The sequence below is a fragment of the Carassius gibelio genome, chromosome A16 (assembly GCF_023724105.1).
Source record: "Carassius gibelio isolate Cgi1373 ecotype wild population from Czech Republic chromosome A16, carGib1.2-hapl.c, whole genome shotgun sequence".
Lineage (NCBI taxonomy): Eukaryota > Metazoa > Chordata > Actinopteri > Cypriniformes > Cyprinidae > Carassius > Carassius gibelio.
In genome coordinates, this window is record NC_068386.1 from 9,773,825 (window position 1) to 9,790,732 (window position 16,908).

The 16,908-nt window shown below is 38.0% G+C and overlaps 1 protein-coding gene across 1 annotated transcript in view; it reads left to right on the forward strand.

Annotated features, from left to right (window-relative positions):
- me1 (malic enzyme 1, NADP(+)-dependent, cytosolic) overlaps window positions 1–15,247 on the forward strand; it is a 65,312-nt gene extending 50,065 nt beyond the window's left edge. The window contains exons 6-14 of the mRNA XM_052618245.1: window positions 2,860–2,963; window positions 9,525–9,634; window positions 10,723–10,820; window positions 11,148–11,261; window positions 11,872–11,977; window positions 12,055–12,197; window positions 12,285–12,458; window positions 14,588–14,686; window positions 14,795–15,247. Coding sequence (XP_052474205.1) covers window positions 2,860–2,963; window positions 9,525–9,634; window positions 10,723–10,820; window positions 11,148–11,261; window positions 11,872–11,977; window positions 12,055–12,197; window positions 12,285–12,458; window positions 14,588–14,686; window positions 14,795–14,962 — 1,116 coding nt within the window. The 3' untranslated portion in view covers window positions 14,963–15,247. The remainder of the gene's footprint in view (window positions 1–2,859; window positions 2,964–9,524; window positions 9,635–10,722; window positions 10,821–11,147; window positions 11,262–11,871; window positions 11,978–12,054; window positions 12,198–12,284; window positions 12,459–14,587; window positions 14,687–14,794) is intronic.
- Window positions 15,248–16,908: the final 1,661 nt, after the last annotated feature.

The following is a 16,908-nucleotide window of genomic DNA, read 5'->3' on the forward strand; positions in this document are numbered from 1 at the left end:
TTTTTGGAAGAGCTTAAATGTGCTAATTGCTTGTGTCAGCAAACTGGATATATATATGTTTGTACGGTATGTATGTATATATCTATCTAGCTATAGTATACATGTTTTTTCAAAGTTCAGTGATTTTGTAGCTGCAGTGTAGAACCAGACTGTACAAACAAAAGCTAATAGCTTGATCAAACCCATCTAAACACTGTCTGTGAACTTATGTAAATACCTCCTTTGAGTGTTTCTGGAGTATTGTGCCTTGTCTAAACAGTGTTAGACTGCATCGAGATCTTTGAGATTCTGTATACACTGCAGACCTCCAGACAACAGATTATGATAACTGTCACCACATCAGTTTTGTGTCTGTGGTATAAAAGGGGAATATGATCTCTTATATGGTCTCTTATATTTATCTTATATTGATTGACAGCAGGAACACTTACCGCTATCACCTCGTATGACCTCATCCACACGCATACATTCACATACAAACAATGTGCTGCCTGTTGTGGTTGTGGGTGGCCTAGGCAAAGAGACTTACCTCTCTCATTCTCTCTCCTCTCTCTCTCTCACACACACACATTTTCTCATTATTCTCTGACTGTGGCTAACAGACCCTGACTGTTCCTGCGCCTTAGTCTCACCTGAAAGACTACATACACGTACAGTTCACACACACAGAGCGTAGTTCACCAAAACCCAGTATTAATCCCTGAGAGAGAAAGGCTTCCTCTCATCACTTAGTGACTCATTTTTTCAAAAGCACTTCTGAGTAGTTATGCAGGTCTAGGATCAGATTTTGTCCTGATTTCGCTTGCATTATCTGGATCTGTTTCACACAGAGTGGGATTTCTGTCAAAGCTTATCTGTTATTTTAGAAATTATCCTAGCTTGTAATCTGATGTATTACATTTTCAGACGTTACATTTATTGCAGTGCTTTTTTATCATGTCGCTTCTGGTTTCATCAAATGGTGAGAAGGTGAATAGATAATGGATAGGAAATTTAATATGGTAAAAAGATTTGTGAATTTGGACATGTTTCTAGATCCTTGCTGGACTCAGAACTACCTTTTTCATCAGACTTTAAGGTTTGGGGGAAGTCGTGGCCTAATGGTTAGAGGGTTGAACTCCCAATCGAAGGGTTGTGGGTTCTAGTCTCGGGCTGGACGGAATTGTGGGTGGGGGGAGTGCATGAACAGCTCTCTCTCCACCTTCAATACCATGACTTAGGTGCCCTTGAGCAAGGCATCGAACCCCCAACTGCTCCCCGGGCGCCGCAGCATAAATGGCTGCCCACTGCTCTGGGTGTGTGCTCACAGTGTGTGTGTGTTCACTGCTCTGTGTGTGTGCATTTCGGATGGGTTAAATGCAGAGCACAAATTCTGAGTATGGGTCACCATACTTGGCTGAATGTCACTTCACTAACCTATAAATGCAGTGTGGGAGGGGCTTGTTTTGTCTCCGCCCCACTGATGGGATCACTGGCACAATCCACTTCTGAGGAGGTGTGGCAGTTTGATGTTTGTTTAGTTTCTTGTGAGGTTCAAAGACGCTCCTTTTTTAGTTGAAGTTGACTTTTTTAGATTAAAAAACAAAGTCACAACAAACCAGACCCTCTTATATTTATTTCTCCTCCCCCCACTGAGTGTGCACTTAAAAGTGCATTATGAACACAATAAATCTGCCTGCAGCTACCTTCTCATTTCACAGCCTGCACTTTCTGTTTTCTTCTCCCACACTGATGAATTTACTTACCGTCTGAAACCAGACAGTCCTCTGTTAAGGGCACCTTTATGTGCTCACTTGCTATGTAAAAGTCCAAAGTAGTGCTGGAAGAAAAATATCCCTTTTGTCAATTTCACTCTTCCTGTATATTTTTTCAGAGAGCATGCATTATTATTATTATTTATGTATTTACTTTCTTTTAGAAATGTCTCCGTGTTTTTATTCAAACATTGAAAGTCAATGGTGACCAAAACTTTTATTAACATTATTCAAAACGTCTTATTTTGTTACACAGAAGAAAGTCTTGCTAAATGAGAAACTATGTGTATATATATATATATATATATATATATACACATAACAGAACACAACTTCATAGCACTTGTTGCTTTTCCAGTCCCAAACAACCTTTTCTATTTTTCCTCTTTCAGTCCTATCAGATAAAAGACGCTTTAATCAGAAAAGATTATGCCTGAAATTTTGTGTGCTGTGTTGGAATGAGTTCTGATGAAAGCACTTCCTCATTCACCATGATCAAAAAATGTGAAAAAAGTTCAAAAATTGTTGAGAGTAATGCAGGTGCTCTGTTAATCCATTTTCTTTTCTGGTTGACTGGCACACTTTCAGTGATGGGGCGCATAGAACTTTTATAAGATGCTCGCATTCTCTCTCTACTTTCCTTCTGTTTTTCGCATAGTTTCGCACAGTTTGTGACTCTCAGTGTGAAGTCTGCAGATCTGTACAAGAGCGACAGCTGCTAGACTTCCTAATTGAAAATGCAGTGTAGTTCTTTTTCCTATGTATGTTGGCCTCTTTCTGTCTCTTTTTATGTTTTCGTGCATTTCTCTTTCTCTTGTTCTCAGTCTTTGTTTCCTTTTTAACCTATTATGCTTACAGGCACTGTGGGCGGTTCAGCTGTGGGGTAACCAGATTACCAAATGTAATCTAATTAAAGAGGAGCTGTGCACATAATAAACATTCACTTTTTGAGTTTTGTTAGTATTGTACTTTAGTTTTTTTATTTTTTATTCCACTGGTTAGAGTAAAAAGATGATTTGCAATGTCATGCTGTTGTTTCTACTTGATGCCTGGGATTATCGATATGAAAACCTATATCTTCTCTCTTTTTATTCTTTTCTTTTAGGAACTCCTAAAGGACCCTCTGTACATTGGTCTGAGGCATAAAAGAATACGTGGACAGGCCTATGATGAGCTTCTGGAGGAATTTATGAAGGCCATCACAGACAGGTATAGTAAACCCAGTGTACCCCTCCCACACAGCACACGCTTCCTTCCACAGGCCACTGATGGAAATGCCTGGAGAGCATTGCTGAGCCATTGCGTTGCAGGAATGTGGGGTGAAGCACGTGCCTTTAGGTTTGTGGGCTCTGAGAAACGACCTCAGTGGCAGGCACCCAAACCGGATCGCTGACTGCACGCCTCATCAGTTCTCTCCCCATATGTCCTGCTCAATACTGAGCCATGTGGTGATGTAATTCATCCCATAACCAGCCCTACTGCCTGATGGCTCATTCAGCTCACTGATGCTAATGGTTCAAGATATTGTGTTCAGAATTGTCGTTGTTTGTTTTATGCAGTTTTATTCTTTGACAGCTCATCTTTTATTTATTTTTGAATGATGCAAGATTAATATTTGCTTTAGTATGTTCAATGAATTGAGTTAAGTGCTGTTTGCATGAAGAAATAAACTTTGAGTGGTTTTAGGTCTTTTTTAAGTGGAATTTGTTATTGCATGCATTGCCATTAATTTAACTCATACTTAGTGTACAAATTCTGATGTGTAATCACACTAATTGTGCTACAGAAATGAATGATAATTTAAATAATGTGGGTTGTTTAGGAGATTAGTGCTGTTACTTTTCGAAGTCATTATACTTTTGGGGAATTAAAAAAATCTCTTGCATTGAAGTAGGGACACAAATGGGATATAGGGACCAGAATATCAACTAGCAACAGCCACCGACTTGCAACAGCATGGCAACCACCTAAGAACATAGTGGGAAGTTCTGCACTTGTAAACAACATTAACATTTAAGAACCAGGGTCTTGGTCAAAGTTCTCGTAGTTGCTTTAGGTTCTGGTGTGGTCTGGTGTGACAGTGGTTGTCATAAGTACATAGACACACGTCACTTCTCTTTAGTGCAACACATGGCTGTATTTAAAGCAGAACTCAAAAACCCCAGTGTCTGATTTCCCTCCAGCTGGCTGAATATTTCCATGATTCTATAATAATGGGGTGGAAATGAAACTACAGGCAACAGCATCACTTTTCCCCAAAAGTGCAGAGTTGGTGGAAAACAAATTATTCTAGGTTGCTGACTGAACAAATGATTATAGTCCTGGTGATTTTTAATAAACTCTTTTATAATTTTAAATTTAAGAGACTCAGTGTTTCAGGAAAAATCCTGAAAAGTAAAATTTGCTTTCTGAATGAAGGTTAAAATACATTTATGTGTTTATCTAAAACAGCTTTGATTGCATTGAAGGGACAAGGCCTTTTTAGACCTTTTTAATTGGGAACCAAACCATGACCGTGCTATTGTGAGCATCAAAACCTCAACAGTTATTCACACTCAGGAATCAGAAATAGTTATCACATGGAGAGAACCATTTTCTGCTCTGTGAGGTACGTGAAAATTTCTAAACTTCTTTCAGTACTACAATTTAAGTTTTAAAAGAAACCGCACCCAGCAGTTTAATGCGGGGATAGTTCTCCAGCTGTTCTTCTTAGGGTCACTGAAAGGCAAAAGGCCATATTTCACTGCAAATTACGAGTTGAGATAAATAGCATTTGTGCAAAATAGCTTTGGCTGTTTGAAACAAAATGTGAAAAGAAGACAAAGCAGAACCATGAAATGCATATAGTAAATTCTTTAGCTTTCATTGTTGAAGTTCAGGCTCTCATACTGTAAATTTGTAAGTCAGCCCACAGGTGTTCTGTTTCCCATCAAGCCTTTTTGTAAGTCCGGACACAAATGATGAAGAATAATGACACCAATCCCCGTCAGGCCACTTTTCTGTCCCACAATGGCTCTAGCAAGGAGAACTGGAGCTAATGGTGTGCACAGACGCTCTTTGAGGTCTTTGTTTTGGTTATAGAGTGTACAACACCATATAAAGAAACACACACCCAGAAGAAAAGCAGCATTTTATGCGGGAAATGCTGGGATTTTTTTTTTTTGCTATGCTTCTTTTATGATGTAGTTAATTCAAGAATAGATTTTCTTTCTCTTTGTTTTTTTTTTTTTGCTTCTCCGGCTCCGGCTGTGTGCTGCAGTAATTTGTTGGGGGTTGATTTTGTTTTCGATCTTCTCCCAGAACAGACTGAAAAGTTTTGTTCTCCTGTAGCCCCTCTGTGTGTACCGCTACAATTCCCATGTCAAACGATTTCATTAGAGCTCGTCACTTTCACAGAGCTGCAGTGGTGGCAGTGTTTCATCTCTATGGTAACACGGGCCATCTCAGGGCAACGTTACGAAGCCATGTTAGGACAAGGAGTAGAGGGAAATGTCGCTTGATTTTTGCCTGCAGATTGGAATTGAGAAATTGAGTGTTTAACAGAAAGAGCAGCCTGTGAAGCCCCATGGGCCCCGTGGGATCCTGCAGAGCAGCAGTGAATGCTCACCATGAGTCAATGGCCTGTCCTACATAACCTTGATGGGAATAATTACACTATATGAGGTCTTTCTGGCATTTTGAAATACTGTAGAATGGCTTCCATTTCAAGAGTGTTTTGATCTAAGGTGTCATGGATACAGGAATCTTTGTAAGTTTTCTTATTTTTTTTTAATGATCTTTCAGTTATATTCTGATGCAAAACAGTTTTTATGTTGCAAAAAAAAAAAATATAAAAAAATTAACTTTATCAGTATCCATTCTGTTTCCAGTATTTTTTTGTGTTTAATTTACTTAAACTATATATTATATAGAAAAATGTATATATATAGAAAAGAAGTAAGATTCTTTTTTTTTTTTTTCAGCAAGTTGCATTAAATTGATTAAAAGTGACAGTAAAGACATTTGTGATATTATAAAAGATTCCTGTCTAAAATTCTGGCTAATATACGATTTTATGAATCTCAAAACTTTTGTGGATATATCAGTTTGACTTTAAACTTGATAATGTGGGCAAACCTTTCTGGAATCTTAAAAAATATGATGTGTATGTGTGTGTGTATTGAAGTCTCTGGTTGAACAGCTGTGTTTGGACAGAATTCTCACCATGATCTTTAATTTGAAAGGCCTGTAGGCTGCATGGTAGTCATGCGGGTAAAAGCTAATCTTTGAGAGCTTTTCAGCTACTCCAGAACTCTTAGACCCAATCTCAGCAAATATCCTGCGTGTGTGTGTGGTCAGTAATGGCCCAGTAGGATTAAGTTAAATCTAAACCATAGTGGCTGTGTTTTTTGCCTCCCTTTTCTGTTTTCTTTGTTGTGCACCACTTTATGAGAAATACTTAGTTCCCAACAGCTCTGTTCCTGTTACAAGTGTACGAATGCTGAAGTGCAACAATGAAATTTGGACGGTTAGCATCAAATCTCAGTGATGTATGGAAATAGACTCAATCTACACTTTTGTTTGGGTCAAATAGTTTATCTTCGAAGGAAAAAACTAATAAATGATTGCTGAATTAAACAAGGAGACGAAGGGCTTTGTTGAGTTTTGTTAGCGATGGCGTAGCGATGAGTTTAGCAGTCTCTAATGGGATCTGAGTGCATTTACTGCATTCCTCTTTAGGAGGAAGCCTGGTTTCCTTACTAAAACCATTTAGACAGAGACTGAAGTGTCTTATGGTTTGTATAGAATTTGCTGGCTAGAATCTTCAGCTTCAAAATGCCTGACAAATAGATTTGGAAATTGTGAAATGTGTTGCATGGTAGAATTTAGAAAATAATAAATGTACAGGTGTTTAGTTGTTATTCCAACCTAGGAAGTTTCTTCATTCTCAGATGCTGATCTGTTGATCTGGATAACTCTTACAGAATCAAAGCAAGTAGCCATTTGTGCAGCCTGGTCTGAAAAGCATGGCACAGCTGTCCTAGAGCACTGAGCAACATTTTTTGTCCTGTCTGGAGGTAAAGGCAAATAAGAAGAGACAGAGTTCCAGCAGCTCTCAATGTGCTCGGGAGTGTCTGTCATTGTCTGGCCTGAATTTTGGTGGAGAGGACCAGTGAAGCTGATCCCCAGCCAGCTCTTTGTTTGAGTTTTACAACAGAAGCAGAGTTGCTTTATGAATCTCACTGAACATGGAGCCAGAAAAAAAACAACAAGCTTTTGTGAGAATGAGACCACAGTGCACCGAATGGGTGCTTTGTTTTGTAGGCTAGTAGTTTCTGTCTTTTTCTGTCACATTTATTCAAAATAAACCCCTGAGGGCCATAGTTAACTCTGTATCACCTCAAATATTAAACCGTATTTAGTTGACAGCAGTTTTTCTTGTTATTATGCTAATATTGACATATTTTACAATCATTGTTGTGCTAGATCAGGAGGTTACGATTTCATTATTCATCTTCCAGATGATGCACTTCAACAGATCAGAGAGCATGCTGTGATTATGACTCACTTTCTCTACGTCCTATTTATATTTGTCAAGTTCTCTTCCAAATCCATGAGCAATAACTCTGTCGGTCTCTCTTGACTGCTTTCCTGCCTCCAGCTGCAGATATGTCAGAGTGTACACTGTAGTTTGATTAGAAGGACCAATCTGAGCCCGGGTCTCAGGACAGAGTTTCCTAAAACTTTAGATGAGATTCTGAACTCAGTTAAACTTGTTTACCTTGAGTTCTTTGGTGCTGGAAATTCTCTGGAGACGATGAACACTTTTATTGCATTTTTCAGTTTTTTGTAGGAAGTCTGAATACGCAAAACCAATTTATATTACTTAAAGGTACTGTAGGGAACTTTTGTAAAAAAATATTTTTTACATATTTATTAAACCTGTCATTATGTCCTGAGAGTAGAATATGAGACAGATAACCTGTGAAAAAAATCAAGCTTCTCTGGCTCCTCCCAGTGGTCCTATTGCCATTTGCAGAAAGCCATCCGCTCCAGGTAAAAAATAACCAATCAGAGCTGTGGTCCGTAATTTTGTTTGTGTTCAAAATGTAGAAAAATGTATATAATAAGCGAGTACACCATGAATCCATTTTCCAAACCGTGTTTTTGGCTTGTCCTGAATCACTAGGGTGCACCTATAATAAGTGTTTATATTCGGACTATTTTAGATTGCTTCGGGGGAACCGCGGCGGAGTAACCCAGTACCTTTGTGATTCTTCATAGACATAAACAGAGAGAAGTAGTTCCGGCTACGATGTTCTTCCGCAAGATGCAAGCAGTTCTGTTTATTAACCGCTAGAGCATCAAAAGTTCCCTACCGCAGCTTTAAAGGACTTGACAAAAATATTTTTTTCTGTATGTGGAACTACACCTGTATGTCTACAATTTTGCTGTAGAAGGACCATTTAAGTGTAATAAAAATATTTATTGTATATGAATTCTTCTAAGTCTTCTGAAGTTATACAACAGCTTTTGTGGGATCTGTTCACTAAATCTCAACAACCACCAAAGCTCTGCATTGTGAGTTCATGAGAGAAGCAATGAGTGTCTGATTTGTGTACAAATCATTCTTAAAACTTAAGTAAATTGATCCAATTTACAGAACTGCTCAGTGGTAAGTTTCCCAAAGCATCACTGGCCAATTATGGTTGTGGTTAGCAACATAATTGAATGATTCTGTGTTTTCAACGAACATTTTCAATCAGCATCGCAAATTTTTGTGGTTGAAGCTCTCGACCTGTGTTTAGAAGCATAGTTCTAGTATCACGAGGACTTGATCATGTTCTTGACCAAAATAAGCAAGCTAACAAGCGGTACAATCTGTATCTCTTATACAGTACACAGATTTTTATTCTGTGCCTTTAAGTTTGGATCCTGGATAATGGATCTTTCAGACAATTGTCATTGTGAATACAGTCAGCGATTTCCCCCCTGTGTGTTTGAATGACATGTATACACGACAGCTCTTGACAGCAATGCAGATCTCTGTTCCTCTTGCATTGGGTTAAGTGACAGGCCAGCTCTCTATGGAGCCACACTGTGTTGTTTACCCATCCTGTTTCACATGTCTAGGTGTCTGCGACCTCGAAAATTGCATCAAAATATGACGGACCTGAATCTGCTCTCTATATTCCACTGGGAAATCAGTTGGTTGCTCTGTACTGTTCTTTCAGTTGTTCTGCTGACTGGATAAATAACCAGAGAAACCACTGAATTGGCGCTGCAGATCTACAGTTTTTCTCATGAAGATCTGTCCTCAAGAGAGAGAGGATTGTGGGCGTGTAGATCATTCGCTATTGATTCTGAATATCATTGTGGTAGGTTTTTATTTACCAATGGGAGAATTAGATGCCATGTTGTTAGCACAGAATTTGCTGACTGATCACACAAAGATTGTTATTTGCTTTTCTGACCATTAAGAGTTGTTTTTGGCTGTGGAAACGACTAAAACGTAATGATAACAGTCTCAAGCCCACTCTGAGAAAGAAAAAACCTTCAGGATTGAATGCCCACAACCACCCCATCTGTGAAAGGAGCAGTTGGATGGCCCCCTCTGCAGGCTGAAACCGAGTGCATTTAACTAGTCACTTAACATGAAATGGTACTGTGAGGATTTGGACCTTTGTAAAGATTCTTTGTACTTAAAACAAATGGCTTTGAGCTTGTCTTTTGTCTTTTTGTGTTTCTGCATTCTAAAGAGATATACACTGGTTTTTCTGTTATGTACAGATATGGGGTGAACTGCCTTATCCAGTTTGAGGATTTTGCCAACATCAACGCCTTCCGTCTGTTGAGCAAATACCGCAACAAGTACCTCACGTTCAATGATGACATCCAAGGTATGGACACAAAGAGAGGTTTTAGTAGCACACTGCTTTTTAGGTTTTTTTCTCTTGTACAAAATTTATTAAAGCTCACAGAACACATTCAGTCTAAGTATGGTCTAGGTTAATAAAAAAAAAGAGTAATAATAATAAGCTTAAGCTGGTTCTCAGTAAAAAGTGTAGTCCAGAAATCAATGATTGGAAGTTATTCTTTCAGACCATATCTCTCACTCTGATTTTCCTTCCTACTGTTATATCCCTCTGATATTTATGGTTCAGTAGCAATGAGTGGTTATCTTGAGTATTTTTTTTTCTATTTTCTTTTCTACCGTCCTCCCTTCTCAGTCTTTTTTAAACAAACATTGCAGGCACATTCCAATCAACAACTTGAACACATTCGCACTATTTGAAATGTTGAGCTAATCTCACAGTTCACAGAGTTAACCATGTGTCCACTGGAGTGGAGCGAGCAGGTTGAGGGGGCTTATTCTATATGGGAGCTACTGATTTTGGAGTTTCTTGTGCTGATATCAGTGCTCATTTCATATTTCATACATATTTACATATTTTTCACATATTCACCATAGTTTTTTAGGTGATCACATTATAGCCGTCATTGAATTTCAGTTGTGCAACAGTCAATCGGTGTGTACGGATGTCATCTCCTGATTGAAAACCACTGGTCTAGGCTGTGGCTGTTGTATATAATTTACATTGTAAATATATGGGCCATTCAAAAATAAGGTTTACAATTCTCCAACTGCTGTCACGGATATCTATGATTTATAATGATAATAGACTTGTCTGAAGACAGCCACACTGCTGTACATTTAATTGACTCACCCCCAAATCAGCAGATCCCTAGCAATCTTTAGAGCGGATTTCTTCTTTGACAGAATATATAAACATCTGCTTATTTCACTCCTTTGACAATTCCTCCAGAAATCCATCTCCATATTGATTCCATCTTTTATGTCTACAATTAATAAGCTTCCAGAGTTGAGTCTCAAGGCTCAGCTCATCTTTTTATGAATGGCTCTGTAGTTTACCTCAGAGATAAGATAATTCCTAAGTGAAATATATTTGTGTTTCCTGTCCCATAGGTACTGCTGCTGTGGCTGTGGCGGGACTGCTGGCTGCCCTTCGCATTACCAAGAGCAAAATGCACAACCATACCATTGTATTTCAGGGTGCAGGGGAGGTGAGTGTGTTGGCTGCACAGATCCACAAATAACAGTTTTAAATGCCAATTTTTCAGTGTTTTGATGGTTGTTAATCCATATTAAGAGAGCAACAGCAGCGCAAGGACACAAATAGACCACAGTTCGTCTTTTCTGTCAATAAGACTTAAAAAATGTCTTAAATGATTCTTGTGTCTATGGAATGAATTCATTAAAGATTCATTATTGGAGTCAAGCTGGGAGATTTTTATTGAAATGTTGCGAAGTGCACAGAGTTCACACATCTCTTTAGATGTGTACAAGTCTATGTGAAATGTAGATTTGTAACAAGATTTTTATGTTTTCAGGCCGCAATGGGCATAGCGGAGCTCATCATTATGGCAATGGAGAAAGAGGGGCTTCCTCGTGAGCAGTGTTTAAAGAAAATCTGGATGGTGGACTCTAAAGGACTTATCGTTAAGGTGAGGTTATTATTGAAGGTTTTTTACATTTACTGTTGACATTCAAACACACCATGTGGTTTGTATTGGAGTTTATACTCTTCTTACTGAATCTTGTTAATTGATTGCCCATGAATATTACTGTAGGTCTTCACTAGCAGTTCAGTTGAACAGATCATTTTGCCCATGTTACATTATTAACGACAGAGAGATCAGAGAGGTTTTGATAGTGACACATCCTCTAGACATCATCTGCAGCCTGGTGCTATGTCTTTAAAATTTTACTTAGATGTTGTAAAGCATGAAATAACCAAAAGTATTTGGGCATTATACTTTTTTATTGCTTTTGATTGTACTTTTATTTTTAATTAAAAGTGCATAAATTGAATTGCTTTAGATAAAATATCAAACCAAATGTCATGTGACCTTCTCAAGAATCTTTCGATTCTGGACCTTTTGTCAGTGCTAACCTCACTTTTGTGTGTCATTTATTATTCTCAGCCCACCGGTCTCTTTGTGCCTTCATTATCTGTGTTCATTATAATTGCGGCGAGGTGTGCTATAATATGTTTCTGATACACTTTCATCATCTGTCATTTTCTCTGTTGTCATCTCTCTGTCTCCCATTCAGGGTCGGGATCACATCACCCATGAGAAAGAGAGGTTTGCACATGAGCATGCTCAAATGAAAAAGCTTGAGGATGTAGTAAAGGAGCTGAAACCTACGGCTATAATTGGTATATACTGTAGATAAATAAATATACACTGCTGTTTTCCCAGCACTATTGTACTCAATTTCCTCTCTTCTCTTCAGGGGTGGCAGCTATCACTGGTGCTTTCACAGAGGAGATAATCAAGGCTATGGCATCCTTCAATAAGAGACCTATAATCTTCGCTCTAAGCAACCCCACCAGCAAAGCAGAGTGCACCGCTGAGCAGTGCTACACACTCACTGAGGTGCTTTTAAGGAGTTACATATGTACATTTGTGTGAGTGAGTGAAACAGTTGGTTTCATTTTCTACTCTTTGTGTTTTATATTACAGGGACGAGGGATATTTGCAAGCGGAAGTCCCTTTGATCCGGTAACCCTTCCCGATGGGCAGAAGTTCTACCCTGGTCAGGGCAACAACGCTTATGTGTTTCCTGGAGTGGGGCTGGGGGTCACCGCTTGTGCTATGAGACATATCCCTGAGGATATATTCCTTGTTACGGCTGAGGTGATCGAATCTCTCTTGCTTTTTTTCTGTCAGTCTCTAAAGCCCCATTCAGACGATAATAGTTTCTCATGGGGACATCTGTAAAAATAAGTCTGCATGGTTCCTCAGAACTAATGCGTTCAACTGAAGATAAATTCACAGTGGAGGTGTGTGTTTGTGATCCTACAAACCTGGAAATGTGCTTCTCATGTGGTCAGTTACATGTTCAGTTAAATTGCTTGGACAGTTATTTAATAATAAGAAACAAGGTTGTCAAAAGTACCGACTTGGGTTAGGGTTAAAAAAAAAAAAAAAATGTGATGATACCAGCATTTCTCGCTAGCATTTTGAGTGCTGTTGAGTGAATCCTTACACCTCTGATTGACCATTGTGTTCACACACTCAACAGATATGTCTGTGATTCTCTACATCGAGTGCTTATACAAATACACACGGGAGTGTTTGATCCGTCTATCAGCGGATCCCTAATATCTGCTCTTAGATGAATCCGCTGATTGAACTACTCTAAATCTACATGCTTGAAATAACCCATAAAATCTCATTACAATATGCAAACATCTTCCACCTTATCACTGTGTGCAATGTCATCTTGTGTTTTGCTGAACTTATCTGTCTAGCTGTCTTTCGTTCTTCACCTGATATCAGCCAGGCAGTGTTGTAGTCAGGTATTGTAGATGGTCGAATCAGTCGGAGTAAACAAGAGAGCTGCTTTGAATCTCAATGAACCACTGTCCTGTTCTGCTGGAAGCAGAACTGATGCCCATTGCAGCCTAAAAGTTCAGTCAAGGCCATTCAGCCCCACGTGTCATATCAGCATGTGCCAATGAAGGAGAATTATCTCTTTAGCACCACTCAGAGCTTCTCTGCTTCAGTGTAGCTGCAGTGTGGATGTCTGAACTTCAAACAGCATTGGGCAGCAGGAGGTAATGCTTAATTTCACAATCTCTGCTGGTCGTACTTCCCTTCTGTGTATTTCAATAAGTTATGGTTCAGGATTATCGAGTCTCAGGAATGGAATGTGAATGTGAAATGGCAAAGTGGTTAATAAAGCAAACTAACTGAGAAAAATAGAGGGAGAGATGGGGATTGATGTAAATAAAGCAATAAGATAATGAGCAACAAGAATAATGACTGACTACAGCGGATGGTGGCTGGAGAATTTTGTTGTCTATATTAATTAGGTCTAACAAAAGTTTATTGTGATGTATTATGCCTTGTTGTTATTGCTGGTCAGTGCTGCTGTTGTAGAGCCAAGAGGTTTGGAGACTGTTAGTATTCACAAAAATGAATTATCTTGAAATGATCACAATGAAGCACCACAGCTGTGCTTTGGTTTTAGATTAATTAATGCTGCAAGAGCTTCTGGCAGCTATTTAACCAGTTGACCTGTTGTTCTAATTCTGCATCACTTAGTGTTGTTTAGTGTTCTTTAAATACTATTATAGAATTCATCACTTTTGTATGTTTTCATTTTAGTTTAAGTTTTAATAATCTTGTGTGCTTTTGTCATTTTTATTAGTTAATTGCAGGTACTTGCCAGGGCTACATTTCCTATTTCATCTCTGTATTTTATTTCTGCTGACCAAACCAGAAATTAAGGTTTTTTTTATCATTTACTCATCCTCATGTTTTTCCAAACCTGTATGACCTTTTTTTCTCCTGCTGAAGACATAAGAAGATAATTTGAAGAATGTTGATAATCAAGCAGTTTCAGTTCCCACTGACTTATATTGTATCTTTTGTACATTCAATGGAAGTCAATGGGAACCAAAACCTTTTAACTACAAACATTCTTTAAGATACTATCTTCTGAAAGGTTTGTAATGACATGAGGCATGATTATCATGACATAATTATAATTTTTGGGTGAACTATCCTTTTAACAGTAACAATACTGGTACCACAGACCAGAGGCTGAACAGAAAATCAGGTTTAAATCTAGACAAAATAAATATTTTAGTTATTAATTTGGTCTCTTTCTGTTTTTGATTGAATCTGGCTGGTCACAGGGAAGAAAAACGCACTTGTTCTTGCCTGTGTAATCCACATCTATTGTGTGTGTGCACAAGTAGACACATTGTCTACATGTTTAGTCCATTCAAATTCATCAGTCTTACCTATGTTTACAGACTATAGCGGAACTGGTGACTGAGAAGGATCTTGCAGAGGGGCGTCTGTATCCTCCTCTCAACAGCATCCGGGAAGTTTCCATCAAGCTGGCTGTGAAGGTGAGCATGACTCTCAAGTCACAAACCTGATTCATGCATGTCGCTATTTACAGATTCTTTGTGCTTGTGTGTTCTTTTTACGTAATCATTTTATGTGCATCATGACAGATTGTGGAGTACGCCTACAAAAAACAAATGGCAACGCTGCATCCGGAGCCACATGATAAAGAGGCTTTTGTTCATTCGCTCATCTTCAGCACAGACTACGAAGAGTTTGCAGTGGATTCGTACAGCTGGCCTCAGAATGCCATGGCTGTGCAAGCATGCAAACTGTGACGTCCCAAACAAAACAGACCAGAATGAGATTTAGAATATGACAATTCTGTTTTAAATGTGATTTCTTGACATGATTATAATACCAAACAGTACTGTAAGCAAAAGAACTCTTAAATAAAATGCATAATATATATATATACATATGCTTTATATATACAAATGCTTTATCAAACCATAATTATCAAGCCACTTTTACCTTTAAAATACTTGTAATATCTAAATCTTGCCTAATGAGTCACTCTCTTCAATAAAATCAAAATTATGCCTCCGGATTTATAAAGCAGAGATTTTTGCATCGTACACTTTATTTTAACACCATAACAAATTGCTGTAGATGTTTCTGCAACTACTAATTAGTTGGGACACTTCCTGTAGCAGTTACACTGAATCTGTTGAAGTGCTTTTGTGTTGAAACATTGGCAGAAATTAATGAGCCATCATTGCTGCCAGCTGAGTGCTTTATAAAGGCTTTTTTGATGCCATTGTTCTTAGTGTGTATTAATACAGGTGATGTATTAATGAGACAACATTGTCTTAATTATCTTTTAAAATGTCAGGTTTGGAGTGAGACCTGAAGACAAAATTATTTATTTCAATAAAGTATCTTAAAAAGTCATTTTAAAGCAAATTGGTTCACTTGGCGGCCAGTTATTTTCCATAGTTAGCATTTTCCTCTTCAGACAGAGTAGTGTGCATTTGCAAAGTGCTGAGATCTGTACTGCTGGAACATGATGTTTCTCCAGGAATACCCTCAAAATCTTTGGTATTTTAAGAAATGATTTTTTTTATAAGCAAAGTTCGGGAGGAGCATCTTCAAATGATCTACCCAGTCAACTTGAGAAGAGGCCTATATATATTCATAGCCGACACATCTACATTCCTCAACAGTTTTCCACATCCCTCCCCTACCCCATCTCTTCACTCTTGGCTTGATTCTCTTCCCAGCTAGGGGCATGGGGGTAGTAATCTGGGTCGTGGCCAAATGCTGACCTCAGAGCTCTCCCCTCAGACAGGACACCAGATATGAATAACCTTAATCTCATCATATGTAAGTGTAAACTTGTGAAACAGAAATTATAATCTAAGAATATATTCTTTAGTTGCACATTTATGTCATTCCTACAGTGGGAAACGATGGTATTTGCATGTCAATCATGTTTAATGAGAAGTATGCATAATCTAAAAAAAAGATGAGGAACCCACACTGTGAGATCTACAGCCCTCGATAAGATAAAGGCTTTGATTAATTTTTAATGTACTCAAAACAAGTTTTCTGTCTCTCCCTGTCATTTCATATTAACTATATGCACAGTTATTGCTTTAGTACATGAATGTAATCTAGAGTGCTCATTTTTCAAAGAAAACCCACTGATGACACATCATACAAATGTAACCAAGGTAACATGCAGGAACACAGCATGATAGCACCGTTTGCTTTTCATTAAGGCTCCTTCATTTAAAGAGGAATCAGGGAGTTTGCTTACAGCTATATGAATCACATTAATATTTTTTCTCATCCAAAAGTTTAAATGCTGCTAAGAGCAAAATTTCCCTACAAAAATGATAAAATGGCAGACTAGTGTTTTTTTTTTTTTTTTTTCTGTAGCGCAAACAATGTCATTCTAGCAACACAGAGGTCATTGTTCAGTTGCAATGAAATGCATATATTAATGAAATAAACCTTGAAAAAAAGCAATTTAGAATAAATTGTACTAATGGATAAATGTTATATGTTAATAGATAGATAGATAGATAGATAGATAGATAGATAGATAGATAGATAGATAGATAGATAGATAGATAGATAGATATAATTTTATTTATTTTTTGCCAATGAATTTACAAGGGAAATAAAAGAGGTCCTTATGAAGCACTGATTAAATCATAATTTCTTAAATTTCAGTTTTCTGTTAGACTGCATATATGTACTGCCTATATGTAAGTCT